At 34.5% G+C, this 27,732-nt stretch overlaps 4 protein-coding genes across 4 annotated transcripts; 2 read left to right on the top strand and 2 right to left on the bottom strand.

The window, feature by feature from the left end:
- Positions 1 to 55: 55 nt before the first annotated feature.
- LOC133184374 (aminopeptidase O-like) lies at positions 56 to 6,614 on the bottom strand. Its single transcript, XM_061319422.1, has 15 exons — positions 5,692 to 6,614; positions 4,780 to 4,946; positions 4,375 to 4,480; positions 3,815 to 3,991; positions 3,106 to 3,292; positions 2,872 to 2,990; positions 2,651 to 2,741; positions 2,391 to 2,498; positions 2,211 to 2,251; positions 2,045 to 2,108; positions 1,757 to 1,813; positions 1,599 to 1,667; positions 1,330 to 1,446; positions 1,065 to 1,157; positions 56 to 637 (listed from the first exon to the last, which is right to left on the bottom strand). The coding sequence occupies exons 1-15, from the start codon at positions 6,549 to 6,551 to the stop codon at positions 491 to 493; spliced, it is 2,403 nt and encodes an 800-aa protein (XP_061175406.1). The 5' UTR covers positions 6,552 to 6,614; the 3' UTR covers positions 56 to 490.
- A 170-nt stretch (positions 6,615 to 6,784) lies between these two features.
- LOC133184371 (monoacylglycerol/Diacylglycerol O-acyltransferase-like) lies at positions 6,785 to 12,584 on the top strand. Its single transcript, XM_061319419.1, has 9 exons — positions 6,785 to 6,883; positions 7,148 to 7,426; positions 7,618 to 7,785; positions 7,877 to 7,975; positions 8,370 to 8,464; positions 10,339 to 10,402; positions 11,018 to 11,093; positions 11,226 to 11,289; positions 11,479 to 12,584. Exons 1-9 carry the CDS (start codon positions 6,850 to 6,852, stop codon positions 11,563 to 11,565), a joined length of 966 nt encoding a protein of 321 aa, XP_061175403.1. The 5' UTR covers positions 6,785 to 6,849; the 3' UTR covers positions 11,566 to 12,584.
- Positions 12,585 to 17,739: 5,155 nt separating this feature from the next.
- On the bottom strand, positions 17,740 to 21,766 carry LOC133184369 (octopine dehydrogenase-like). The gene is made up of 2 exons (XM_061319416.1): positions 21,593 to 21,766; positions 17,740 to 19,231 (listed from the first exon to the last, which is right to left on the bottom strand). Exon 2 carries the CDS (start codon positions 19,217 to 19,219, stop codon positions 18,002 to 18,004), a length of 1,218 nt encoding a protein of 405 aa, XP_061175400.1. The 5' UTR covers positions 19,220 to 19,231; positions 21,593 to 21,766; the 3' UTR covers positions 17,740 to 18,001.
- Positions 21,767 to 23,095: 1,329 nt separating this feature from the next.
- On the top strand, positions 23,096 to 26,562 carry LOC133184725 (transcription factor Sox-17-beta.1-like). The gene is made up of 2 exons (XM_061319798.1): positions 23,096 to 23,268; positions 25,518 to 26,562. The coding sequence occupies exons 1-2, from the start codon at positions 23,175 to 23,177 to the stop codon at positions 26,159 to 26,161; spliced, it is 738 nt and encodes a 245-aa protein (XP_061175782.1). The 5' UTR covers positions 23,096 to 23,174; the 3' UTR covers positions 26,162 to 26,562.
- Positions 26,563 to 27,732: the final 1,170 nt, after the last annotated feature.

The following is a 27,732-nucleotide window of genomic DNA, read 5'->3' as shown; positions in this document are numbered from 1 at the left end:
GGAATGTATCTAAACAATACCATGAAAACAATGAAAAATTAAACTCCCATGAAAATTAGTGATTTCACAGTATTCATTTTTCTTTTGGTCACGAACAGTGAGCATGCATTTTTTATGAGTTCAATTCAACTAAATAAGTTGAAAAGAAAGTTCCAACTGATTACCAACTGATTGGAATCTTATTTTAGCAAAATATTTTGTCAGATCTTCCATTGGTAGAATTGCACAAGTCTTGTAAGCTAGAATTGCAACATTGTATAACAGTTCAGTACATGTACTTCTAATTGAAGAAGAAAGATGACTTATTATTGCCCAACCTGATATCTACCTATCAACTGCAGAAAGCAACACTAGGTTATAACATGAATTTTCTACCACAACCAAGAAACTAGAAGTTTCTAGTTCCTGTGCTGGGACAAAGGTAGCTTTGCATCCATGTGGACATCTTATTTTCCATTATCTGAGGTTTTATCCATATTTTATCACATTGTCACTCTCCAAACAGCATACTGTGGACAGCGGTGTAGGTGTCTATGCCCATGCTTTGTTGTAGCTGATTAAAACACTTGTGGGCCAGATTGATTAATGCTTTCCTTCCACTTAACATCATCTCTCCATATAGATAAACACCCATACCCTATAGAAAAAAAACACTGATTTTTTTATTACATGTATAAACAGCTTACTGTGAAATAAAAAAAGGAAAACTCATTTGAAATTGTAATAAACTATCCCAGAAATTTGTGGGCAGTTACCTTGTCCTTTGTTATTGTGAATAAAAGATCATAGGATTAGGATGGAGGGAGGGGGGGGGGGGGGGAGTATATACATGTACTGGTAATTTTACCAGTACATGTATATACTTTACTACAGACAACAAAGCAAATTTACAGTTGTGCCCCTTAAGAATTTTTCCAGTATATACTAGTATACACTAAAAAAAAAGCTGATTTACAGTTGTGCCCTTCAAAAATAATGTCTGATGCTTTTTCTTTTTTACTTAATATTAAATTTTTTTTAGGCTGTGGCCCCCAAACTGAAATTGTTTCCTATGGGTCTATTACCTGATGATCTATGAGGAAGTCCTGGATATCTTTGTAAAAACTACTGCTTCGATGTCTGCACTTTATTATGAGTTCACACCATCTGTGTTTGATCTGAAAAGATACACATGGATAATGACATATTCAATGTACAGTGAAATGTGACGAGCTTTCAAAAATACAATTTGGGGCCTAAAAATAAACTCTGTCCATATTTGAAATGGCAGTTTTAGTTGAATTCAGCACAATCTTAATTTCATCATTAATGATCTTTAACTTTACACACCTCAGCATTGCAAGTTCCTATGTGATACTTTTTCTTCAGACTTGACAAACCAAACCATGGGATCTCATTTTCATCCAGAAGTAATTCTAAGAAAAGTATCAATTCATCTGGGCTATACTGTAAATATACGAAAATGTTGTTGTTAAAAGAATACCTCTTTAAACTCTACTGAGTGCATTGCAAAGTGGAAGTTTCCTTGAATTGCAAGGGCATGGAGATTAATTCAACAGTGTTCTATGTTTGCTTGCACTTAAAGCTAAAAATCTTACACCCTTTAATTCTGCAATTATCATAGGCTCGGACTTTTTTCTCCTACACCTTTCACAAAACAGATCAACCTATTGAAGAAATAAACTGTAAGGTACAGACAAATTAAAAGAAAACTTTACGTTTCTAACCAAAGTCTACAATGTGTTACCAAGTTTACCTGATTCTTCACATTTTGCACTATTTTGCTTCCTTTCTCTATCATGCCTGATACTGCCTGCAAACAAATAAGGATTTGTATTATTTATGTCCTTAATTGAACATTTCCTTCAATGTTTAAAAGATTACACATAATAATTTGTCACTGCTGCATGTACAATGTATGTATTATCCAGTATGTTTTCCATAATTTCATACCATGATGATGACACAAATGGTGTCTATCCATGCTTTCAAACATTTATTATTTTCAGTTAGAAAACACTTTAAAATTTTACACTTGACTTACAGATGGCAATCCTGAGCATTCCAACCAAATGGAAGACAATTCTGAAGCAGTCAGCCCAGCTGCACTAAAACCAAATATAAAAAGAAAATACATTCTAAGACAATAGAGAATTTAACATGTACTTTCAATTCTGCTTTCCTATCTTGTAAGTTTAAATAGTACTTACGAAATTTCTTCACACTCATGGATAAAAAATTGCAAGACCTCCTACAAACAAAATCTTTACTGTCAGTACTTGAAAGACTGCATACCAACACATAAAATATACACTGTTGTTTTTAACGGTATATCAATACACAGATGACAAATTAGGGTTTCTTCAGGGACAAAGAACTAAAGCAGTTACCTGAGAGGAAACCAGTTTCCCATGAAACTGCTGAACATATTTTCCAAGACATTCTAAAAATTTCATAGATCCAGCCAATTTTTCCAAATACCTAAGCAGGAAATATCCCTAAAAATAAGATAAACTTTATTAAATGTAACTTATTTATTTAAAAATATACAAGTAATACTTATAAAGTTTGGATAAAAAAATGTTTTTCTGGACATGCAGTTATAACAACAAAAAGGAAATAACAATGAAACTCAAAACACCAAACTTACTTTGAGGTAATGAACCTGTAAATATTTCTTCTCAGGGTTCATTCCATTTTTAACAAATGTTTTGTTGCTTCCTGACTCAGTACAATCTGGTCTGTAAAAAGAAATATTTATCTAAAACTTTGTAAATTAATTCGGTATTATGGCTTCCAATTTTGACTGAAATCAATAAAATCATCAAAGTTGAAGGTACCAATATTAAATTAAATGTAATGCTTGCATACTTGAGTGTTTGAAGAGTTTCTTCTGTATTCTGAATTTCTGCTGTCAGGATGCGGAATTTAACGAGGTCTCTGAGATCACGGACGTCACTCTCCTCCTCTTCTGACAATCTCCCTAATCTCTGTCCAATTTGAACAATTACCACTTTAATATTAATAAAAACAATTACTCCTATAATACTAATGTTTTCTACCTGTACTTATAAAAGGTCTCTCAATATACCCTTTTTTACTTACCCTTAGCACCCTGGTATGTATAATGTCCTCCAGATATGTACAGAATCCTTCTGTCAGCCATTCCTCTGTCCAGTCTGCTGGACCTATCACAATACCATACCACGTGTGACACACCTCATGAGCAAGGCGATAAAACATGGATAAGTCTGCATGCAGGAGAGACTGAGATAAGTACAAAATACTAGGGCTGAAACAAAATTTTATACATCAGTTCCTCATGCATAGAAACACTTAATATGTTAATAAAATATATCTAACTAGATTTAAACAAACAAAACTAAAGGAGATGTTTCTACCTTTATTCAAGCTCTAGTCTGGTGATGTCCATCAAGGACATGACAAACTTTTGAGCCTAGGGAAAAGTTTGGAATCATCATAGTCAAGACTTTCAAAAAACACAGTCATTTTTTGGTTACAGATTGGCAGACAGAAAGCCAAGATTGTCAAATCTAAGCTTTCCTTCACATTAGGATTGGACATTATTTCATAGTTAAATATATTTTTTTTTTGAATGAAAGTGCCAATGACTGTTTGAAATTGTATGCATTATCAGGTTTAATCATAATAAAATATGGTTTGTGAATTTTGCATTAAAATGCACAATGTACATAAATCGTAGAATTAATTCTTTACAGCCTACATGGATTAGTTAACGTCAATGTACAGAACATATTTTTGCATCATGGACTTAAATGCACTAGGTTTATACCTTGCCATTCCTAAACTGTCAAAAGATGCTGGTACTACCAGAATGTCTTGTCTTTTCATTGGATGTTGTCCCAGCACAGCAGTGACCTCCTCAAGACACAGAGGAATGTATTGATGGATAGCATTCATGGAAGTCATCAGAATCTTGGGACCAAACACACGGTAAGGGATCACGTCACTAAAAATCCCAAATATATAGTACATGTTAAAAGATTCTAAATACATGTACACAGTACAGGATAAGTTATAATTTCACTTGAAATCCTAAATACACAGTACATTTGTCCGTGGAAAGGGATTATGTCACTGGATATCCAGTGGATAGCACAATACATGATAAGGGATCACTTCACTGGAAATCCTAAATCTCCAGAACAGGATAAGGGATTGCTTCACTTGAAATCCTAAATAAAACACTGTATACCATGCATGATAAGGGATCTACATGTATATGTAAGAGTTTTATAGAAAATGTTATGCAAATTGACTTCAGAAATGAGTAAATCTAAACTGATGTATTTTCTGACACATAGTTTTGATTTCCACAAAATCTTGTCTTACTTCTCTTGTGTTTGGGGCTTTTTACACTCTTTCCAATATCCAACAGCAAGTGAAAGAGTTGAACTTGGCATGGGAAAGGAAGTCCAAAAGTAAAAACATTCCATTCCTATAGAAAATATATATACAGTTATACAAAGTGATATGAAGGTCATTCCACTCTTAAACAATACTTGATTATCATATTAGAAGTCATCGTCGGAAACCCATGGCCAATCTCGCATACACTTATCAATAAGTGTATGTGAGATTGGCCCTGGGTTTCCGACTCTGATGAGAAGGATGTCAATTTTATTTTTATGTTTAATTCAATTGAGTCTTCATTAACACTCAAAACATTCTTTAAAATGAAATGAAATATAAAAGCATACATTTAAAATTTCATGAAGATTCATTTATCTGACTTACTGTTTTCTAAATGTTTTCTCTGTGGATTGTGATCCCCACTCATAATGACGGTCAATCCCTGGGGTACCTTAACAAAGGCTTGCCATGTTGCAAGAGCCTCCGGAACATCTTGACTAGGAAATAGGGAGCGGTTGTTGATCCAGTGTCCATGTGTGTACACACAGTCACTACAAACATCAATTACACAGTCAATACAAAGTACAAACATTAGTGTGGGTTACTTAGTGCATATTTATTGATTATATACATTTGTGTACTGTTAATGTGATACTACTGAATTGGGCTGTCATGGTTCCAAAATTTTTCGGGTAGGGTCGGTTCTGTAAATTTTCGGTTCAGTTATTTTCATTTATTTTAAACCTTAATTTCATTAATTTAACTTGAAAAATCTTTATTTGTTACGTTAAGTTCACCTTGAAAACAAGTCCTAACCATGTTAACGTTTTGATATTGGTGTTTAAGACTTCTAGGCCGACTATTAGCTAAAACCTGACCATTCTTGCTCGTTTTGATAATTAACTAATCCTTCTGTGACAAGTGTTTTGTCACGGAATAAAGTAGATTTTAGTTGTGATGTTTATTTATCACTGTTATAGTCATCATTCTTTTGATTTTGACGCCATTTTTTGTATAAAACAGACTCTAATATATAAACCAGACCCGAACTGAAATCCGGAAAAATGGAACTGAAACCAAACCGAACAACTTGGACTGCGGTTTTCGGTTATTTCGGGGAACCGTGATAGCCCTACTACTGAATAATGTTCTCATGCAGTGTAAAAAACATCAAATTTTAAGAATCACATACATTCAGAACACCAAGCAAATGAAAGAATTAAAAAATAAAAAATTAAATTGCAAATCTTTCAACATCATCATAGAACTATCAGCTTTACTGGTACATGTACTTACTTGCCATCTTGATCCTTTGTCCATTTTAGAGAATGTCCATCTAATGTTTTATATGAAATATTTATTGCCCTCAGCTCATTTTTATCTTTTTTATGATCAGGCACCTGAATCTTCAAACACTGGTCCCCTAATTCATATTTGAGTGATGTACAAGTTGTCTGAGAGTTTTCTATTGAACAGTCTGGTGAAATAAATGTTTCTGAATCAATGCTTGATGTCACTTTTTCCTCTGAAACACTTTGTATTTCCAACTTATGACAGTCTAATATCAATGTGAAATCCTTAATTCTAGTGTTTCCTTCACTGACAAAATTTTTCCTGGGTATATTATTTGATATTTGTGTATTCTCAAATGACTGATCTGAACTTTTCATTTGTTTGACTGGAGATACATCATTTTCTGACCAAGAGAGGCTTCTTTTGAAAACAAAATGTGTTTTTCGAAGATCTATACTAGATCTCCCCAAATCTGTTGATCCTTTGCTCACAGGTTGATATGTCTCCTCAGAATTTTGAGATAAATGCATAAGTTGCTCATCACTTTTTACTGTCTGTATTTCAGCTGAACTGGGTTCCTGGACTACATAAGAACTCTCTGGGTAATATGAATTGGTACCTCTTTCACAAGCTTCATAACTTGGACTACTGGAGCGGATTACTTGACAAAGATCACTAAGCCGTTCAGTCTTTGGATTACTTTCAAGTCGCTGGGTGAAAAAGACAGTTGTACTGCCATGAAAGACCTGATTTTGAAGATCACACTGCAGATTTATTTTGTAATGATGCACCTGTATTTCTGATATGTTGGCTGACAATGGCAGGTCATATTCTCCTCTCTTCTCAATATTCTCATTCATCATCAACTTTGTGAATGAATTGAAAGTCTTTCAATGAATATATCACATTGTCAATTATTTTTACTTAATGATAGAAAAAAAAATAATTAATTATTTTTAATGCAGTGACAACTTGCTAATCCTGGTGCCAATTCGTCCTTTTCAGTTTTCTCTGGCAAAAAACACTGCAGGTTTCCATGAACTATATACTGGAAACAACTATTGCGTTATAAAAGAAAGAACTGATAATACACCACAGTAATCCGGATATGACAAAATGCATCCAAGTGCTCTTTTAACAAAGATACAGCAAAAGTCCTAAATGATATTGACAGTAAACAAGGGGATGTGGGAAGGTAATGACATACTTAGACAATACACTATAGATCATACAAATGTATGTAAAATTTTGAGGTGCCCGTTTTTTTGTACCGGCAAACAAATTTTAGAGGAAATTCGGACAAGGAAAAATGTATGTTTTGCATTCCTAAAGAAATGCATGCATAACTCTGTGGTGAGAGATTGAATTTATTGTTATATGTAAATTCAGTATTACATTAGCAATACACTCAGTTGTTAATTGTTTATAAATAGAATTGATACGTGTCTTTATTTTCCAGGGACTTGGGAATATTGCCTTGGTTACTGGGAGAGTTTCCAGGAGACACTGAGCGACTTGGACATCGATTACTGGCGCTGGGTGCTATGGGTTATATACCCAATCGTCATATCTTTTCTACTCCCTATATTTATTCTACTATTTCTTTATTGTTCAGCTTTCTTTCTTCATTTGTACAACTACCGACACAACTTTAGAGAAGCATACCATCATGATGTATGGGATGGAGCTAGGACGGCCATAGCTGCAGCATGGGATGCTCAAGGAAGAATCTGGCATGGTACATTTATTTTTTAATGATGCCTTAGAATGAATAATCATTGTCAATAATTAGACATGATATGGCTCATAATCATGATAATTAATGGTCTTTAAGCTTTTTGGATTTAGTTTTTATACTCCGAAATTTATCTATCTCACATTCCTACATTAGTATTATTATTATATTCATCAAGTTATATGAATTTCAAGGTTTTGAGATAAAGGGTTTGGAGAAGATCCCTGAAGTTGGTGCAGCCTTGATTGTTTACTATCATGGAACTCTCCCCGTGGACTTTTACTATCTAATTGCGAGATGTCTGCTGGAAAGGAAAAGACATATCAGAGCTGTCGGAGATAATTTCCTTTTTCATATACCAGGTAATGGATGTTTTTCATGCTCATTTCCAACATACTGTGCTGATGATCATATTTGTTTGAGCATTGTAATTAATTGTTTTTATGTTGACAGGATTTAGAAACATTTTGGAGGTTTTTAGAGTCACTCCTGGTACAGTCCAAGACTGTGTTAAGGTGCTGAATGATGGACACTTGTTAGCCATAGCACCAGGTAATGTCTTCTGATTATACATATACATGTATCAGAGTACATCTATAGCCCCACTTTATGTTAACACTCGCAAAATGTAACTGATACAAGATCAATATTATACCTCTTGTAAAACTAGTTTGTTCTCTTAGCAGGATATTTTTGCTACCTTGAAATAAAAGAATGTGATTCATCTTGATATTAATTGCGCTGGTTTTAATAACTACCCCCTCCCAAACAAGAATTGTTTTGAAATTTTTTGTAACGATAGTTTCTTCACATGATACAATTCAAATGAATGACAATTTAAGAATCTGATCTTTTCATTATAATCCTTTTCACAAAAAGGATGGCTCTTAAAATTTATGTTCTAAGCTAATGCTGAAGAGAAATTTAAACAGTAGTTGTATTACAGGTGGAGTAAGGGAGGCTCTGTTTGGAGATGAGAATTACCCAATTATGTGGGGGAAACGTCAGGGATTTGCCAAAACTGCTTTACAAGCAAATGTGGTGAGACATCTTCTATTAAAATTAAAATGATTAGAATTTTTTTTCTTTTTTTTCAGCCATATGATTTAAGGAATGTGAGTATATATAGTGAGAATCTTTTATCTGTTTTCCTATGTATCTTTTCTTTGGCCTTCTTCTCCTGAAAGACTAAGCTTTTTTTAAAATCAAAGGCATTATGCATGCCAAATAAAAAAAAAAACACAGAATGCATTTTTTAAAAAAGTATACTCCTCAGAAAGGGTAAAAAATGATTTGTGCTCAATGGATATATTATGAAAGGAATACTGTAGATCACTAAGTATTTGCGGCACCTTATTTGTGTGAGATTAGTTTTTGTCTTATAAGTGAGACAAAATTTTCATGAATTCTGTTTATTGTAGTACATGTATATAATGTTTACTTATAAAAATACATGTATACCGGTGCATGAGAATAAAATGAGAATGAGAGGACAGTGTTCGGTAATTAGGTGTAAATAAAGTTCTTACAAATAAAAAGTGATTTACAGTACCCCCTCCTATTAAAGCTAAGTCCATTTGATAACTATAAGTCCTATACAGTAAAACATGCAGAAAGCTAACTTGTGTAAAGCTAGTACCTGCTTAAAACAAACTTGAAAGCATTGTTTTTTCACTAACAAGTTCATGCAGTCTTATGAAAGATTAACTAGATGTAGTGAATAGTGGATATAAGGAAGTAATGTCAATCATCCCAGTTGATTAACTTGATTTGTTCTATCCATGTTTTATTGTACATTATAAAGGAAAATATATGACCTCCAGGTAAAGGTTTGGGGATATGAGGTACATAGGAATCGTTAGGTGATTTGTTCATCTGTCTGACTGTCCATCTGCCCTACCTTTTTAATGGAAAAACATTAGAACCTTGCACATGTACTGTAAACAAAAATTGCTTATGACTTGAGGGTGTTTCATGACCCTGATCTAAGGTCACTTGTACAAGGTCAATGTTGGAGGAACCAAAAGCATGGAATTCTTGTCTGGGCTTTGAAGAAAGAAATTTCATGATCTGAGGGTATATCACCTTAAGTCATTTTAACAAGAGAAGAAGTAGATTAAAAGGAATGAATTCTGGATCTGAAATTTAACTTTTTTGAATCTTTGGATTGAAGATTGGCTGAGGACAGAGAATATGTCATAACTTTAATCAAGTTACACTTTGTGAAGGTCAGTGCCACATGGCGTGCAATGTAAATTTCATGAAAATTGTGTTGTGATTGTATATTGTCCCTGTCCTGTTTTGAGATTACTCTGCTCTGACTATTCATTCTATTAGAGCTGCTTTTCCTTTGTCCATATTTATTATTATACCCTTGCTTGAAAAGCATGGGGGATATAGTGATGGGGATGTCCATCCTTCCTCCCATAAGACTTTCTGAACATCTGCAACACCCTGATGTGTGTGTGTGGGGGGGGGGGACCCATCTCTTATTCACAACTCCTCCTATACCACTGAATAAAATTCCATGAGACTTTCAAAGAATCTTTATTACAGGGTGCCATTGTGCACCTTCTATTTTACGTTTTGATTAGACAGCAAAACATGGACACTGCCATTCTTTCTAGAACACTGGGGATACCCATCTCTTATCCAAAACTCCTATACACTGAATCAAATTTAATGAGACTTTCACAGAGTCTTTATTATATAGTGCAATTATGCACCTCCTATTTTATGTTCTGATTGGTCAGATATTTGGAGTTTCCAATGTCAAGAAATGGACTTTGCCATTACACTCATATAGAGAGGGGGTGTATTATTTAGTGAGCTCAGTGCTCACAATGCCTCTAGTTATTATCTAAAATTTGTTTGTTTTCTTCATAAAATTTTGTTAAACTTTGTTTATTTTGTAGCCAATTATTCCAGTATTTACACAGAATGTGAGGGAAGCCTTCAGAACACCCAAGATAACCAAGTGTAAGTTATATCTATGGACAAGCATTTTGAGAGTACTGCATAAGCAATGCTGGTCCCCTACCAGTAAGTGTAGTGTAGTGTAATCTGGTTCCCCTGAAAAATTAAAATGCCTGCAATTCTGCCAAAAGTCATCAATGTGGAACAAAATGCAGACTTGATCTATTACTCATCATATGGATAGACTTGCATACTGAACATCAACTCAATATCTGCAAGCATAAAGAAAAAAGAAGTCTGGAAAACCAAGCAGGAAAGACAGACAAAGGAGGAAACCTATAGTCCCCTCTGGTTTCATCGGAATGGGACTAATAATGAGTAACATTAATAGAAAGAGTATATATAGGGACTGTAAACCTCCTTCAAGTCCTTAATTAAGGATGTATATGTATAAACAATCATATGATAAATGCTTCCAGACAGAGGTGAAATTTTATTGAAATTGCAATAGACATTTTTTTTTTTTTTTTTTATAATTTTATGGAAAATATATCTCAAAGTTTGATAAATAATACTGAACTTCAGAATTGCCTCTAGATATCTGTGACTTTCTTTATAATTTTCATTGAATAAAAATAGATTTTAAATATATTCTTCATTTTCAATCAACTTTTCCAGCATGCCTCCGAAGACTTTATGAAAAGACACGCCTTCCCATCGTACCAATTTATGGATTTTTTCCAGTTAAATTCAAGTATGTGTGTAATTAGAGTCATAAGATATGGAGGGTGAATCATTTGAACATATGAAAGAATTTTTTGATCAAGTATAGAACAATTCAATATTTTGAGATTGGATTACTCTTATTTATAATTTTAACTTACAGTATGTTTATTGGGGACCCTATTTATCCAAAAGAAGAGCAGACTTCTGAATCTTTAGCAAATGAGGTATGTGGTTTGTCTGGTCTCATAATTGAAACTAGCACAAATGGATATACATGTATTATGAATGTCTGTTCTTTGAGAAATTAAATGTTAAAAAAATGTAACAACGAAGAAAAACTTATACAGGAATCTTAGTGACATCACATTTAAGTAGATGTAGTAATGGCACTTACACAATTATATTTTGGGTAGGTAATCAATGCAATAGAGACCTTGATACACAAGCATCAGAGACTTCCAGGTAATATACTGTGTGCCCTGATGGACAGGTTTATGTAAACTCTAGAGGCAACCCGAACTTGGCTTTCATTAAAAAAAAACCTCAGGTGATATTGTAGAAATTACAGCTGATTGTGTTCTATTTGTAGATAAAAATTGTCTCATAATGTTAAATGTTTGATACTCAGATTCCCAACTGTAGAATGTGTTGTCCTCACCTATATGATATACATGTATTTATAATTAGGTCTTACTAAATGTAATTTGTGTTGTACTTACATTGTATGTACTTGAAAGGCAGCACATGTAGCACAGGCACTTGTTTCGGTAATAAATTTTTCAACCATATTTATACCCCACGCAACAAGTTGTGTGAGGTATAATGTTTTTGACCCGTCCGTCAGTCAGTCAGTCAGTCATTGTGTCAGTCAGTCAGTCCGTCAGTCCTGTTTTTTTTGTCAGCGCAACTCCTCATAAACCGCTGCACAGAATTTGGTCAAACTTTGCAGATATTTAGGACACAATGTGTAGATGTGCATATTACCAGGAAATTCCGATTCCTTTATTTTTTCTGGGAATTTCAGCACTTTTAAACTTAGATTTTTGGCCATATCTTGAATATAGAGATGAACAGTTTGTCAGTGCAACTCCTCTTAAACCGCTGCACAGAATTTGGTCAAACTTTGCAGATATTTAGTACACAGTGTGTAGATGTGCATATTACCAGGAAATTCCGATTCCCTTATTTTTCTGGGAATTTCGGCACTTTTCAACTTAGATTTTTGGCCATATCTTGAATATAGAGATGAACAGTTTGTCAGTGCAACTCCTCTTAAACCGCTGCACAGAATTTGGTCAAACTTTGCAGATATTTAGTACACAGTGTGTAGATGTGCATATTACCAGGAAATTCCGATTCCCTTATTTTTCTGGGAATTTCGGCACTTTTCAACTTAGATTTTTGGCCATATCTTGAATATAGAGATGAACAGTTTGTCAGTGCAACTCCTCTTAAACCGCTGTACAGAATTTGGTCAAACTTTGCAGATATTTAGTACACAGTGTGTAGATGTGCATATTACCAGGAAATTCCGATTCCCTTATTTTTCTGGGAATTTCGGCACTTTTAAACTTAGATTTTTGGCCATATCTTGAATATAGAGATGAACAGTTTGTCAGTGCAACTCCTCTTAAACCGCTGTACAGAATTTGGTCAAACTTTGCAGATATTTAGTACACAGCGTGTAGATGTGCATATTACCAGGAAATTCCGATTCCCTTATTTTTCTGGGAATTTCGGCACTTTTAAACTTAGATTTTTGGCCATATCTTGAATATAGAGATGAACAGTTTGTCAGTGCAACTCCTCTTAAACCACTGCACAGAATTTGGTCAAACTTTGCAGATATTTAGTACACAGTGTGTAGATGTGCATATTACCAGGAAATTCCGATTCCATTATTTTTGCCATAAGAGTTTTGCCTATTATTGAAGAAACTTTCCAGCCAATTAATAAGGAAATCCACTGGAATCAGCTTTTGTAACGAAATTTTGTGTGAAATATTTTATGACCTTAAAAGACCCCTATTGATTTTGAGATCAAAATATTAATGATTTAACACACACACACAAAATCTTGGATAGTTCTCACCCCCCCCCCCCACCCACCCCCCACCCCCACCCCCCCAAATTGATGCTTTGCCTTAAATAATTTCATGAGTACAGTATATAAACAAATTCATATGACTACATCATAATCTTGTTTCCATCAATTATTTAACTGTGTAAATCGTCATGTGTTGGACATGGACTTACACTCCTTAACAAATCGAAATCACTGAGGAATTTAAATAACAGTTTGTCAGCATAACTCCTGCACTGAATTTCCTGAAACTTTGTAGGTATTTCAGACATAATGTAAAGATTTGTATATTACCAAGAAATTTTGATTCCATTATTTATCTAGAAACTTCAGCCCAATTAGATTTGTAACGTACAAAGATTTGAATATTCTTATATGCAAGAAGTTTTGATGTGATGATTTTTTGCAAATAATGCCCCTTTTTGAATTATACTGTGTATTTAAAATGCACTGTGCCATTCATTATGTGTTGCATTGTTGAGTTTTGGGGGAGCGTGGGGTATGTGAGCTTGCTCACTTTTTCTTTCTTTATTATACTATGGGTTGAAAATTTATTACTGAAACGAGTGATTGTGTCCTTTAGTGGTAGATATTTTTTTTCAATCTGTATGTATTACTGTAGATATTTTAATTACCTTTTCAAAATAATGTGACATACATTGTAATGAATTTAGAAATTATTTTATAATACATGTAACTTTTTTCTAGTCCATGAAGTTTTTCAACCAGTGGAGGAATAAGTTGCAATACTTTTTGTTTAGTTATACTACTATGGATAAGTTTTCAGAATTTTATCAAATTCTTACAGCATGTTCATTCAAAAACAAGTTTCTTAATGTAAAGGTTCTTCGGATCAGTATATCTTTAGGATACTTACCATTTTTGTTTCTTTAACTATATTTCTCTGTCAGATTTGAGATAGATACATGTATGTGCATTGTAATCCAGAGGCTGGCCCACATTGACTTGAGTTGATATTTTATCCATGTCTTGTCCACACTGATTGGCTTACTTTGCCTTGTGATATTTTGATGTAAGAATGTCATAGTCAATTCTCTTTTAATAATGATATTTTGACATAGTGAAGTCACAATCAATTCTCCCACCATGGTTGTTGTAGGTTAACCAATTATAGATGTTACACTGTATACAGGGAAATGTTCACCCTCATTTTTTTTTTGACCCCTTTGCCCTCGTCCCAAGTTGGCAAATTTAAAACGGGGAATTCAAAGAAAACAGCAGTATCTCTTAAACGAAACTAAATTCTCGGCAAATTTAAAATGGGGCAAAATTGTTTGCAAGTGTGAAATGGTGAAAATAACATAGGGCTAAAATATCCCTGTATACAGTATTGGTTAACCCACATTTACCCCAAGAACTGTGATGTGTGGACTGACTAATGCAATTGATTTTGATATGTGCAATATACAAAGGGCCCAAAGTCACATAAGTTTATGTATTCCGCATCCAAGTCCTTCCATATTTTCATTCTCAAGAGGGATTCATAGCGTTCATTTTCTCGGTACATACATTTGATTTCAACAATGAACATCTATTTATTATCCATTTTTCATGCTGATGGGTTCAATTTTACCTCAATTTTTTTTTAATTGAATAACTGTTGTATTGATCTTATTTTGCATTTTTTGCTCTAGCCTTTTCTGTAAAGTTATGAACAAAACATAAAATATTTGAATATAAATTACATTGTATTTATCAAAATTATACATTACTACTGAAATACACTATCATACAATTTGGATATTAGTCATTGTCGGGAATATACATTGTATTTTCAATTTTCATGGTGCTGAAGAAAAGAACACTGCATTATTTATCCTAGATCTGTTAAATGAACACGATCACTCACTGACAAAAACTAGAATGTAGGGCTGCTGTTTTGAGTATAGAATATGTCTTTCACTGTGCTGTTCATGTAGGTTTATTTACATTCTTTAACTATTGTGATCAGAAACTTTACATATAGTCATTATTGGTGCACTTCTTTTCTTTATAGTTTAAACAAGTTGTGTATTATAGATATATATTTATGAATTGATATAATGATCAATATTTTGTTGCAAGTATAAAAAAGATTTGCATACATTGTCTTTGTTGTTAATATTAATAAATTTTTCTTTAAATCATTTTCTGTATTAATTTTGTTCACTGCCTTTACATTTAAGGTTTAAAAACTTTCAGAGGAGGTATAGGTTGTCCTGCAAGTCAATGATGTAAAACTGTAATCAAACTTCCTACAAACTCTCAATTTTGTGCAAAAAATATTACGGAAGTCTTTTGGCTTTACAATGGTAAATTCAATTATATCAGAAAATATAATGTGCATCTTTCTTTTCGATGGTTTAATACACAGGATTTTTGACCGTTTTTCTGAAGTTTTCCACATTGAAATAAAATAAACTCTAGTATCTGCACTTACACTTTATCCCGGCACTCGGAATAAGTTGGAAAAACTTATTTTCAAAATTAAATTAAAACTTTTATACCGATACTTTCTTTAAAAAAAACTTTGTATGCCCAAAAATTCTTTGATGACAAAGGGATGGGGGGGGGGGGGGGGGGGGTTGTAAGATCTTTATTTATTCTATCTGTGATTGATAATGTTGAAGTATGATGTCATTTACAAACTATGATGTATAGAGACGTGTCAAGACAAGTCAAGAAAATAAAAAGATCCATCATAGTAGCGGTAGGAAGATACCCAGTAGAATCTCTAAATTGCAAACCATTCAAACATGGACTTCAGGGATAGTGTCAAAAATCCAATATTATTTTTTTTTTTAATTCAAATGACAACGAAGTTTGTTTCAAACATCTTTGATATTTTACCGCAATCACGCATGGTCCAAGTATCCACATCTGAACCTTATTCCGAGTTTTTATTACCATTTAAGCCTTGTTTTTTGATTTTGAAAGTGATATACAATGTTCAATTTTCACATCACCGTTTACACTAGAGCTACTGTAAGCGAGCTCACAAAATAAACCCCCGCTGCATTTTTTTTAAAAGTGCCTATTTGTAATATTTTGAAAGTGACCTTGAACTTGACAAAATGACTTTGGTTATAAAAGTGACACTTCCTCTGGTCATAAGTAATCTTTCGGTGAAATATAGACATCCAATGTTTCTCACTTAGATAATTATAGACCTGTCATGAATTTTACAATTGTTCTGCCATTGACCTTAAACTTGTCACAATGACCTTGGGTCAAGGTTATGACACACCCTCAGGTCATACAAAATCTTTGTACCAAGTATGAGCTTCTACATCCTCACAACGTCAGGGGTCGTGAGTCAACACGTTGCCATTGGACCCCTGACTAATTTCATTCGGTTATTTGGGCTTGCTTCTCCCATTGAGAAGCACCAATCAACTTGAAGTAGACAGATAATGTAAACAGAAAGGAATGAGTTGAGACCTAAACTGCACGTGTTATGCATTGTTTATCACCGAAAGGCTTAGTGTGATTGGTTGAGAGATAAGAAAAACAATTAAGATTTGTTATTTTCCAGAAAGACGTTGCTGCAATCAGCCCGCAAGATATCGAATGAAATTTGTCAGGGGTCCAACGGCAATGTGTTGACTCAGGATCCCTGACGTTGTAAGGATGTGTTGACTCAGAACCCCCGACGTTGTAAGGATGTGTTGACTCAGGACCCCCGACGTTGTAAGGATGTGTTGACTCAGGACCCCCGACGTTGTTAGGATGGAGCTTCTAATGAATCTCCATTACAAAGTTATAGCCCAGACAAGAATTTTACATTTCTCTGTCTTTGACCTTAAACTTGTCACAATGACCTTGGGTCAAGGTTATGACACACCCTCAGGTCATAAACAATCTGTGTACCAAGTATGAGCTTCTAATGATTCTTCATTACAAAGTTATAGCCCGAACAAGAGTTTTAGACCTAATGCCAGTGACCTTAAACTTGCCAGAATGACCTTGGCTAAACGTCTGACACACCGGTACCCTCTGCCGAAATAACCTTGGTGCAAGATCAGGACACATTCTCATGTTACAATCTTTTTACTTAGACTGAGCTTTCAATGATTCTCTATTACCAAATTATAACCTAGCTGGACAAGAATTTTACACTTTATCTGCTAGTGACCTTGAACTTGCAGGAATTACCTTGGGTCAAAGTTGTAACAAACCCTCAGGTCATAATCAATTATTGTACAAAGTATGGGCTTCCAATAATTCCCCACTACAAAGTTAGAGCCCGGACATATTTGCATGGACATACGGACAGCTAGACAGACGACAAGGTGATTCCTGTATGCATACCCCCCTTCCCACTTCTTTTGCAGAAAGGCGGTAGAATGAAGATGGGAAATGATTACTAGTATGCACGAAAAAGATGAACATTTTTGCCGACAGATAACCTGTATAAGTACCGAGAAACAGTTGGTGTATTATATAATATACTTGTACAATGTTTCTTCGCTCACATCTTTGATTACCTTGATGATAATGTACATCCCAAGGTCGCTTGCCGTTCTATCTACGATTCCTAAACTGGGAACCTGTGCGAAGTATGTTCAGTTATACAACCAAGATTGTAAGGATTAGTAGTTATCAATGATTATCTTTACTCGTGAATACTGTAACATTTCTGCTTAACATCAACCAGTAACAGGTGCTGATCTAGACAGATGCAGATGAAATTTACATGAAAGTACTTATTACTGTATAAGTTGTTACAGTTTATGTCCACAGGTCACACAGACCTGCCTGTTTTCAAAAATATATTTCAGGTTAAGGTTTTGATTAATGGAATGATGTACAAAAATATCTAAATATTCGTTTTTTTTTTAATAATTCTTTAAGTTAGTGTTCCTCAATTTTTCCATTCACTAATGCCTCTATTGTACAAAGTCCAAATCTTTGAGGGCATCTAGATGTTGCCACGTCATTTCCTGTTAATTCTCCATTCACTAAATACTCTTTGCCAACTTTTTCCTGGCACCACCCGATCAGTTCATCTGTTTTGGGAGTAGGAACTTCCATTAGAAGTGCAATCCCCTTGATGACCACTAACCCTGCTTCTAAGTCCTCAACCAGACGTCCAAAGTCCGGCACTAGACCACCGTCTACTTCTTTCATTGTGTGCCTGACGTCAGCAAATTGCTTATTGGTGGTGATAGTAGTGTACAAATCGGCATTGTTGCTAATGTCTCCCTTGAATCTTTCAATGCACCACTGATACAAATCTTGAACACCAGTCAAGTCAACTCTGACCTTCTCAGATGTTGTAATTGCTCGCGCCACATCCAAACATTCTTGGCTGCATGTATTTAATATTTCAGCAGTTTCTTTGCTCATTCCATGATAAAAGAGTGGTGTTTCGGAGACCGGTTTCCCATCCCATTTTCCCCATTGTCCGTAAATAATTACTGGACAAAAGAACGTATTGGGCATTAGTGTAACCTCTAGAAAATGTTTGGATGGACGAAATAGCGGCTTACTACCATGTATCATTTGTAGGCACATAAGAGGTGGTCGTCTGCAAATGCCTCTTCCGCGAACAATTGAGCCAACCAAAACCTGCATCGCACTGAGAGCTTCTACGTGATTTCCGAATTCTACAATTTTAGATGACCATGACGGTTCTTCAAAAGACAAGAAAGTACACAGATCAGCTTTGCTGCCTAATATATTGTAACATAAGTATTCGAATCCAGGTTTACCCGGTAGTCCCACGATGACGGTGTTCTTGCTTGCAAATGGTTCTATTGCTTGTAGATATTTACCATGGTCCATCGCTGACGTTGTAAGGATGATGAGGTCACATCCGTTGAGGGCTTCCTTTGGATTACTCGTCACCAGTCTTGGTTTAGCCTTCACTTCTCTCTTAGTTCCATTGTCTTCGTTAATGCTTAAAACCATCTCTTTCTTGTCGATGAGATTTTCCCATTTTTTGGCCTCTTCTTCGTTTAGGTCCAGAATGCGTGTTTCTGCGTCAGGATTTGAAGCAGAGAAGGCAGCCACAAGGTGAGCGTTGCTCCCACCTCCACAGACACATATCTTTAACGGTCCAGAAGGCATGATTCCGTAAATCTGGAAAAACAAGAGATTGATAAGTTTCTACTTGTGGAACAGTTCTTAACCACGATAATACGTTTCCTTCTTCATAGCGGCTGTCCATGTAGAATAAAATATTAATAAATTTAAATAACAAAAAATAACAAAGTTGGAGGGAAAACATCCCATGAACCATTACAAAGTATTTTGTTGATCCGAGTTGAAAAAAAATATGAGAGAAATTGAAAACGATGTTAAAAATTTAAACAAATATCAGTAGCATCTAGCATGCATTTGAACATTAATTGTCCCCTGCCTTGGGGAAAGCGTGGGAACATTGAATTTCATTTCATCTCTCTGTCACAAAAACTTGAGCCTTGGTCATAAACTTTGAATGAGAGAAGATGGGACGTTCATGTTTTACATGAGCATTACCTATGACAAGAGATTTCAAAGTATTTTATGATTTTTGACCTCTTGACCTGAAAGTTTGACCCACTTTTGAATTTTTGTTTGTCACAAAAAAAAAAAAACTGTAACATTGGTCAAAACTTTTGAATGAGTGAAGATGGGGCTTTCCCAGTATACTTTGATTTTTGAAATTATGACCTTCACCTTGAAGTTTGAAGTTCTTTTCAAATATTTTAATCTTGACCGTATATTTTGCACCGAAGAGACAAGGCTTTCATATTTTACACGTGCATTACCTGAATACCTGTGACAAGACCTTTCCGAGTGTACAATGAGTTTTTTACCTCATAACATGACTTTGCTGCGAGACCTACTTTTCAAAAAATTTACCCTTGACCGTAACTTTTGCAACTGAAGAGAGTTTTCATAATTTACTTGTGTACTACCTCAGATAAAACCTATAATTTATAATTTTTAGGAATGTCAAATCGGCCAATATTTGATAATCGGTTACTCTGACGATTTTCCGATCGAGTACCCGGTTACTCCTAAAAATGTAAATGCAACTTTATTTTATTGAGACTAGTTAAACCCTATTAACTTCAAACTTCAAGGTCATATAAAAGTAAATCCACGAAGGATGACGAGTAAAGTTATTTATTCTTCACTTTTATATGACCTTGAAGTTTGAACTTTTCAAAACCTCTAACCTTGGCCATAGTTTTTACACCAGGCTTTCATAATCTACACGTGCGTTGCCTGGAACAAGACCTTGCCAAATGTACTATGATTTTTTGCTACCTTGTGACCTTGACCTTGAATTTTGACCTTATTTTCAAAATTTTAACCTTGGTCGTAGTTTTTGCACCTGAAGAGACAGGACTTTTATATTTCATATGTGAATTACTTGCGACTAGACCGTTCAAATGTACTTTTTGATTCTTATACTCCTTAACCTGAACTTGAAGTTTTACCTTTGTTTCAAAGACAGGTACAATATGCCAAAAATCATTGCACCCAAACCAATAAGACTTAAAGCGGGAGACCACAATTCTCTAAATTTGCTTCTTTTCATTTGAAATTAGCCTTTAGCAATAAAGAAATAGCAACCCGTGTACAGAAATGAAGTGTAAAACACTTGTATCCTTTCCCGTTGTTCGAAGTGAACAAACTGAGTATAAACATTTCTATAATCACCCCCATCTTTGCCCGAGCTTGTACATTGTTTTTTATATTTCTTTCAAATCACAATGTAAGATTACTGGCGCAGATATTTTGAAGCCGAAGTTGGCAACCACTTACTTCAGAAACAAAGCAATAATGTGTCTAAAGCATTGTATTTTTGTAACAATCACGAAGTTTAAGGATGTCTGAGGCCTTTGGTGGCACCCCCTCAAAGATAGTTCAATAAGTACGTTAGTCAGTATATGTATACATTTATTACAGTCAAAGGCTGGCCACTTCTGAAAGCTAGTATATATGTTTATAAAAGAACAGACATTTCCATCATATAATAGGAATGTTGATGCAAACGTTTTGCATGGCATCAGCAGATGCCAAGCAATGAAAAATGCTTCTCCCAATTTTCTCATTCTAATTTGATTATACGTCAACTGCTCTGACGTCAAATATAAGATCTACAAAACGCTAATTGCAACTCAGATACTGTAGGAGGCTATAATGACAGAAATATAGCTATAAGAAAGCAAGAGATTGGTTGTCTGTCAGTTGTGACGAAATTCTCGCTTCAATGTCATTTCTAATTTGGTCTCTAGAAGGTATAAAATTTCTAGATTAATTCCAATTTTAAGAATGATTGTAAATTTCTCTACATTTTTTCTCAAGCTGCCAAGGAAGCATGTATTACTTCCAAGAAAACTATAATCTTTAAAACTCTTAAAGGAAACAATTCGTATTGGTCAGATTAGTCCTTTTGGCTCAACTCATTATATGCTACTACATAATCAAAATATACTGGTCACTTACCTGTAAGGGAAAAAAAATATCCAACAAGAGTGGCACCCACACGGTGGCTACTGAAACAACACGGCGCGCGCACGTGCAGAAATTGGATCTCCACTGTAGATAGTAATATAATTTATCCTATTCAGTTCCCTGCATGACAATATAAGCGTGCCGTGGTTATTACATTTGTTTTCACTTTTCCAGGCTCATCATACAGCTACTTTGAATGCCTTGCTATATATACCAGAAGTCTGTCAATAATAATCAACTGTTGTTTTTTCCACAGTGTATGAGCCAACACATATGCTCTCCAATGAAACGCGATGTCTTTCAACTTTTGCATTCTTCTTTAACAAGGCTTGGTATTCTATACCACTTCAGGGTCAATGGTTATGAAATCATTGTTTTTTCTACCATTCGTTTTTGTTTCCTGTTTATTTTTGTAGTGTACCGGAGATGCCTTTTCGCTGCATATTGGAATTAACATAGCGAGAAGTTGAAATCTATTTGTTTGAATTTCAAGTACCTCAGATATATTAATTAAGAAAGTTAGACAGAAATATGCATTCGTATTTATAACAAACATTAAAGGAGGTAAAATACATGTGCATGCATGGCATTAGAAGAAAAATGCAAATGTGTACATATACCCCCCCCCCTTTTGAAAAATGATGTTAATTTTAGAAGCCTGACCCCCCCACCCCCCAGTCTGAACTCCTGTGTTAAGACTGGAAATCATATAATACGATAAAGTTTGTTAATATTTAAGTCCTTATTAACTTAAAGGGGCTATAATCAATAATGCTAGAATACATTCATAAAAAACTAAACGCTCATATAATTAAAATAAAAATGAAATCAATGTTAATGTACTATTTTACCATTACAATGCATACTGGTAAATAGTTGTATATATATGACAAGGGTGGGGCACAATGTTTCTTAGGGCATATCCATACCCCGAATCCTGTCAAGTGCTCCAAGGTGCATCGAATTCAAGTACCCCCCCCCCCTTTTATTGGAAGAGTTTAATCTATTTAGTTTGTTAAACTCCTTTATATTAAAATAACACGGAAAACAAAGCATTCAGATCGACGTGCATGGAATATGCATGTAAAGATACTGCTAGAGCATCATTTAGAAAAATAAGATGCGATTGCTATGCGTCATTAGGTAAATTTTTTAACGTAGATAAGATCGGTTCAAACGACCAAATTGGATTTTGTATCTCTGTGGTTTTGCCGGGTATGATGGTGCAGTCATATGTTTCACTTTTACTGCCCTTTGCCATTGATTTTGTGATAAGATAGCAATTTGATTGACACATTTTCGCTCAGAAGTGTCTAACTCCCTGATCTATTTTAAGTGACATACACAATATCGAAGTGTTTATAAATACAAAAAAACTTTCATCCTGTTTCAATTTGCTTAACATACTCTTGTCTGTGAAGGAGTTTTAAAAAATATGGATGACACCAATGATACTACTAAGTTACCACCAATTACGGATTTTTTCCATTCGAGGGCAACTCCTTGCCCATACCCCCTTTACTTGCCAAGCGCGCCCCAGAGCGCGCGGGGGGAAGAGCGCATACGACGCCCAATGAACGCCTTTATGGTCTGGGCAAAAACGGAGAGGAAGAAATTGGCTGCGGAAAACCCCGAAGTTCACAATGCTGATCTCAGTAAAATGCTGGGTAAGTGGCTGCATGAGTTCTAAATCATACAGGAAGAAAGGTAATCATTGAAAAACAGACTATTTCAGATGTCTGATCATTTTCTAATTGGGAGGCAGAGTTTAAATTCTTCTCTGAGTTTGTAGTAAATTCTGTTATCTTTTATTTTTGTTTTTGATGCGGTACAGCAATATACATGTATGTGTCAAGTAGACATCTCCATGTAGACCGGTTTCAAATCTATTTTTTCTTAATGTTCAATACTTTTTTATAATATCTACGTCTTTCCTCTTAGATTGAATTTGTTGTATTATTCAGAAATACACTGAAAATTACAAATTAGTTACTAATTAAAATTAAAGCAATAAAATGTTTTCTTCACGATAGTAAAAGTATACATGATTACATCATAGAAAAAGAGCTTTTATGAACATAGTTACGAGTAGATGTAATAAATTTTAATCAGTAAAGATCTACCTGCAACAATATTTATAATGGCAATACATTGCAATACACTTTGTCGTTGTGGCGTTCTTTCTAAACATTGAAATTTTTGATTTTTTTTTCCCTCTGAGTGAATCCTGTTATATATATAATATGTTCAGAGGCTTTAGATATTTACATGGTGTTTTTGTGTTTTTTGTGTGAGGTGGTTAAAATTTGCGTCATTATTTTAATTTGCCTCATATATGGTAATATGCTGATATATAATAAAAAGTTTAGTTACGTGTAGCATCAAAATAAATCAAAACAAGCGATATATATATATATATATATATATATATATATATATATATATATATATATATATATATATATATATATATATATATATATATATATATATATATAGGAATGGCAATCCAATACAGAATTAATTGCTAATCGGTTAACTGCAAGACGTTCCTACGGATTAACCAGTTAAAACTCTATTTATAGATACGATGACTAAAATCGTTTATAGGAATTTCTCAGTAGACATGATGAAATAAAGGAAACCATGAAACATGCCTGAGAAATCAGACATTGATAAGTTTCCATAGGTGATGACACAGGTGTTTATTCTGCACTGTCCCCATAATCTAGGTGCAATCTAATTTACATCTAGGTGCAAATTAACTTTTACATATGAGTAAATTAACTCCTGGTGTATTAATTTTCAGTCATGCAAACGCGTAGCAAAATTTTCACGAGGATAGTAATATTGAAATTGTCTAGAAAATAGAGCATCATCGATTTCATTAAAAAATGCCTCTTTTTACATAAGAGAGAACAGTGACCATCTGTTGTATTATTTAAAAGTCCAATAATTATTTTAAGTTGCATTTAAACAAGAAATGGCAACATTCTATTTTGTGCATGGGAGAAACACTGCGGTGAAGAGCGATTAGAAAGCTTTGAAATTGCAAACTTCGTACTGATATACATACAGTTTGAGAGTGTCTGTGAAAAATTACATTTACACAAGAGTTGAAAAATTACGTTTACAGACCAAGAGTAAAATTTGTATACATGTAAAATTTACATCTGTAAGTGAATGGGTTTAAATCTGAAGTATCACTTAATTTACAATGTTTGTCGACATGATGTTTAAACAGGGGGGAGGGGGCAACTTTGCAAAAAAGTATCCAAAAGTAAGGACCCCCTCCCACGAAATAGGATTCTCGAGTTTGGACATTTATTTTTTTTTTTATTTATTTATTTGTTATTTTTTTTGCTTGTCAGATTAATGGGAGTCCCCCCTCCCATTTTTTCATTTTTGAACTGATTGTTGTTGCTGTTGTTTTTTTTTTGGGGGGGGGGGGCTTGTCATATTTTTTGGGGAGGTTGCACCCCCCCCTTTTTAAACTCGTTGCTATGTGCTTGCATGCAAAGAACCTTGAATCATAGAAATCACAGGAATAATTTGCTTTTAACTATTATGTTGATTAATCGGTTATCAAAATTATAATCGATTGTCTATAATCGGTGTCATTTCGACTAGGAAATCGATTCAATCGATTAATCGGCGCACTACTGCTTATAAGTGAAAAATCCTTAATCCACCTAGTCAAATGCAATATTTCTTACGTCTTTTTTTCTTTCTGTTAAAGCAACTATAAATGTTTGTATGTTTTGCTTAATGTGAAACACAGCTATATTTTTCATCTTGCACATTTCTGTGTTAATTGCGTAACTTAGGTAAATACTTTCATAACGTAACAAACCTCATAATATTATTACAATTCAGATTACTAACATAAACATATATAGGTTGGTTTACTTTGTAGGTCAGAAATGGCGATCTCTAAGTCCATCACAAAAGAAATACTACAACGAACAAGCTGACAAATTACGGGAGCTACACATGAAAAAATATCCAAACTACAAGTATCGTCCGCGCCGGAAAAAGACCAAGTTCAGGGGTTCTCTAGACGATCTGTCTTTGTCTAATATACATGTAAGCAAACAAGTGGAAATTGAATGTGTGTCAAAATCTACCAACTTAACGCCACCTGCAAGTCCTGAAGTGTCACAAAGAGACGCACCGCCCTTTTTGATTTCTCAAATCAACTATGCTGCAGAGCAAGTGGGGTCCGGATTTGACCACACAAGCATACAACCATCCACGATTTGTCTTGGGTTTCCGGACACTCCGCCCTATCAGAACAATTTTCAAGGCTTTGTCTTCCCTATGGGGTCTCAAGACGCTCAGGCAGAAGTTCGCATGTACTCAGACGAACAATGTTTGACCTACTGGTCAGAAGCTGGAACTGTGTTGTCGGGGGTTCAGGAAACCGAGCCAAAAACCCAGCCTCCTCAGCTAAACGACTACGTATTATCATCTCAAGAGCTAAGGGACGTGTCCGAGATTGACAGTACTGAGTTCGATCAGTATCTAAAGACGGACCAAAACAAATGTAAGAATGGCTGAAACTCACAAAACAATGTAGACAAGTCCATGAGGTCTTTGCTAGACATTCAACTTCCTTTGCAATGTGACATTTTTCTTGTCTTTTTGTGCAAATCTTCTGTTTGCCAGCTCTTAAAACTAGAGATTACAAAATATTAATATTTGAATCACGATAATTACAGAGTATTAACTGCATAATATCTAATACATCTCATTAATCAGGTTGAAGAAATTGATAATTACTTCAAATAATGTTTATTGCTTGATACTGCTTTATTGTCGCGTAATAAAAGTTCACTTTTTCGGGTGTGGAAATGCATGCAGGATTTTTTTTTCATCTTGTATTACACTTATGAAGTTAACAAACGTGTTTTGATCATTTACTCAGTTGCATCATCAAATAAAATGCATATTTTTAATAACTTCCTGGATTTTTTAAAAAGTGACATAATGTTTAATAATAGTAAATTGGCATATAATGAATGACAAACACAAATTAAAGGGTCAATATCAATTAACACAGCAGTCAAACATTTATCGCTGGATCACAGATAAGCCTAGGTGTGAACTTCATCCACGTGGTCACTGTTTAGTGAGAGTGTTTAAATTGTTGTGTTATCATTCATCGTTGTCAAACTTCGGAAAGGGAAAATTTTTCTTGTCCCAGATAATATAAGCTTACAAGTAACAATTGTAATTTATAATGTTCAACTGTTTCGAAAATAATGCTAGTGTGTGTCCATGCAGCTGACATTTAACCGTTGAAAAAGCTACGGTCATTTCAAATGCGCATGCATTTTTTCCCCTTCCTTATCTTCTCCAATTGTTTAAATTTGATCTCTGATATAGGTACCAATTACAATGTAATTCAGTTGAACAGAAAGATTTTTTTCGTTAAACACTAATCTTTTCATGGTTAAGCTAGATCATGAAATTAAGTGATCATGGAACTACGAAGTTTAGTAATTGTAGAGTAGGGTGAGGTAAGTTGTCTCGATCGGTGGAATAGCACGAAATTTGATACCCACGAAATTTAATAACAACACCAGTAATGGTTCAAATCGGGAAATTATCAGTATTTTTATCCCCTCGCAACAGAGTTGGAGGGGATATAGTAACGCGCCTGTTCAATTTATTACTTCCCCGTCTTTTTTATAATATTATTTCAAATAACTGATTTTTATAATCACTTTAAAACAAAGAAGTTTGAAATGTAACTCCAACTCAAATTGAAAAATTGTAAACAAACTAAGTGCATGGCTCTGATAAGCAAGGATGGCTCTCCCAAAATTGTGAAATTCATGGCCCCAGGGTCGGGAGTTCTGGGAAAGGGGGAGGGGCTCTATTGATTATACAGTGAAAATGCAGAATTTCTTTGAAAATATTCTTCTCAGTTCCTACTTATAAAGCAAATAAACTAAGTGTATAGTTATGATTAACAAGGGTGCTTCTTCCAGTTTCGTGACCTCTGGTAAGATCTTCTGGTGTAATGGTGGGGCTCTATTGATAATATAATAAAAATGCACCAATTCTATTAAATAATCTTGTCTGCTTCTGGGTATTGAGCAGAGAAACAAAGTACATAGTTATGA

Source organism: Saccostrea echinata, unplaced genomic scaffold (assembly GCF_033153115.1).
Source record: "Saccostrea echinata isolate AGI-Se365-2 ecotype Australia unplaced genomic scaffold, CSIRO_AGI_Sech_v1 ptg000010l, whole genome shotgun sequence".
Taxonomy (NCBI): Eukaryota; Metazoa; Mollusca; class Bivalvia; order Ostreida; family Ostreidae; genus Saccostrea; species Saccostrea echinata.
This window is presented reverse-complemented; position numbering and strand designations above follow the sequence as displayed.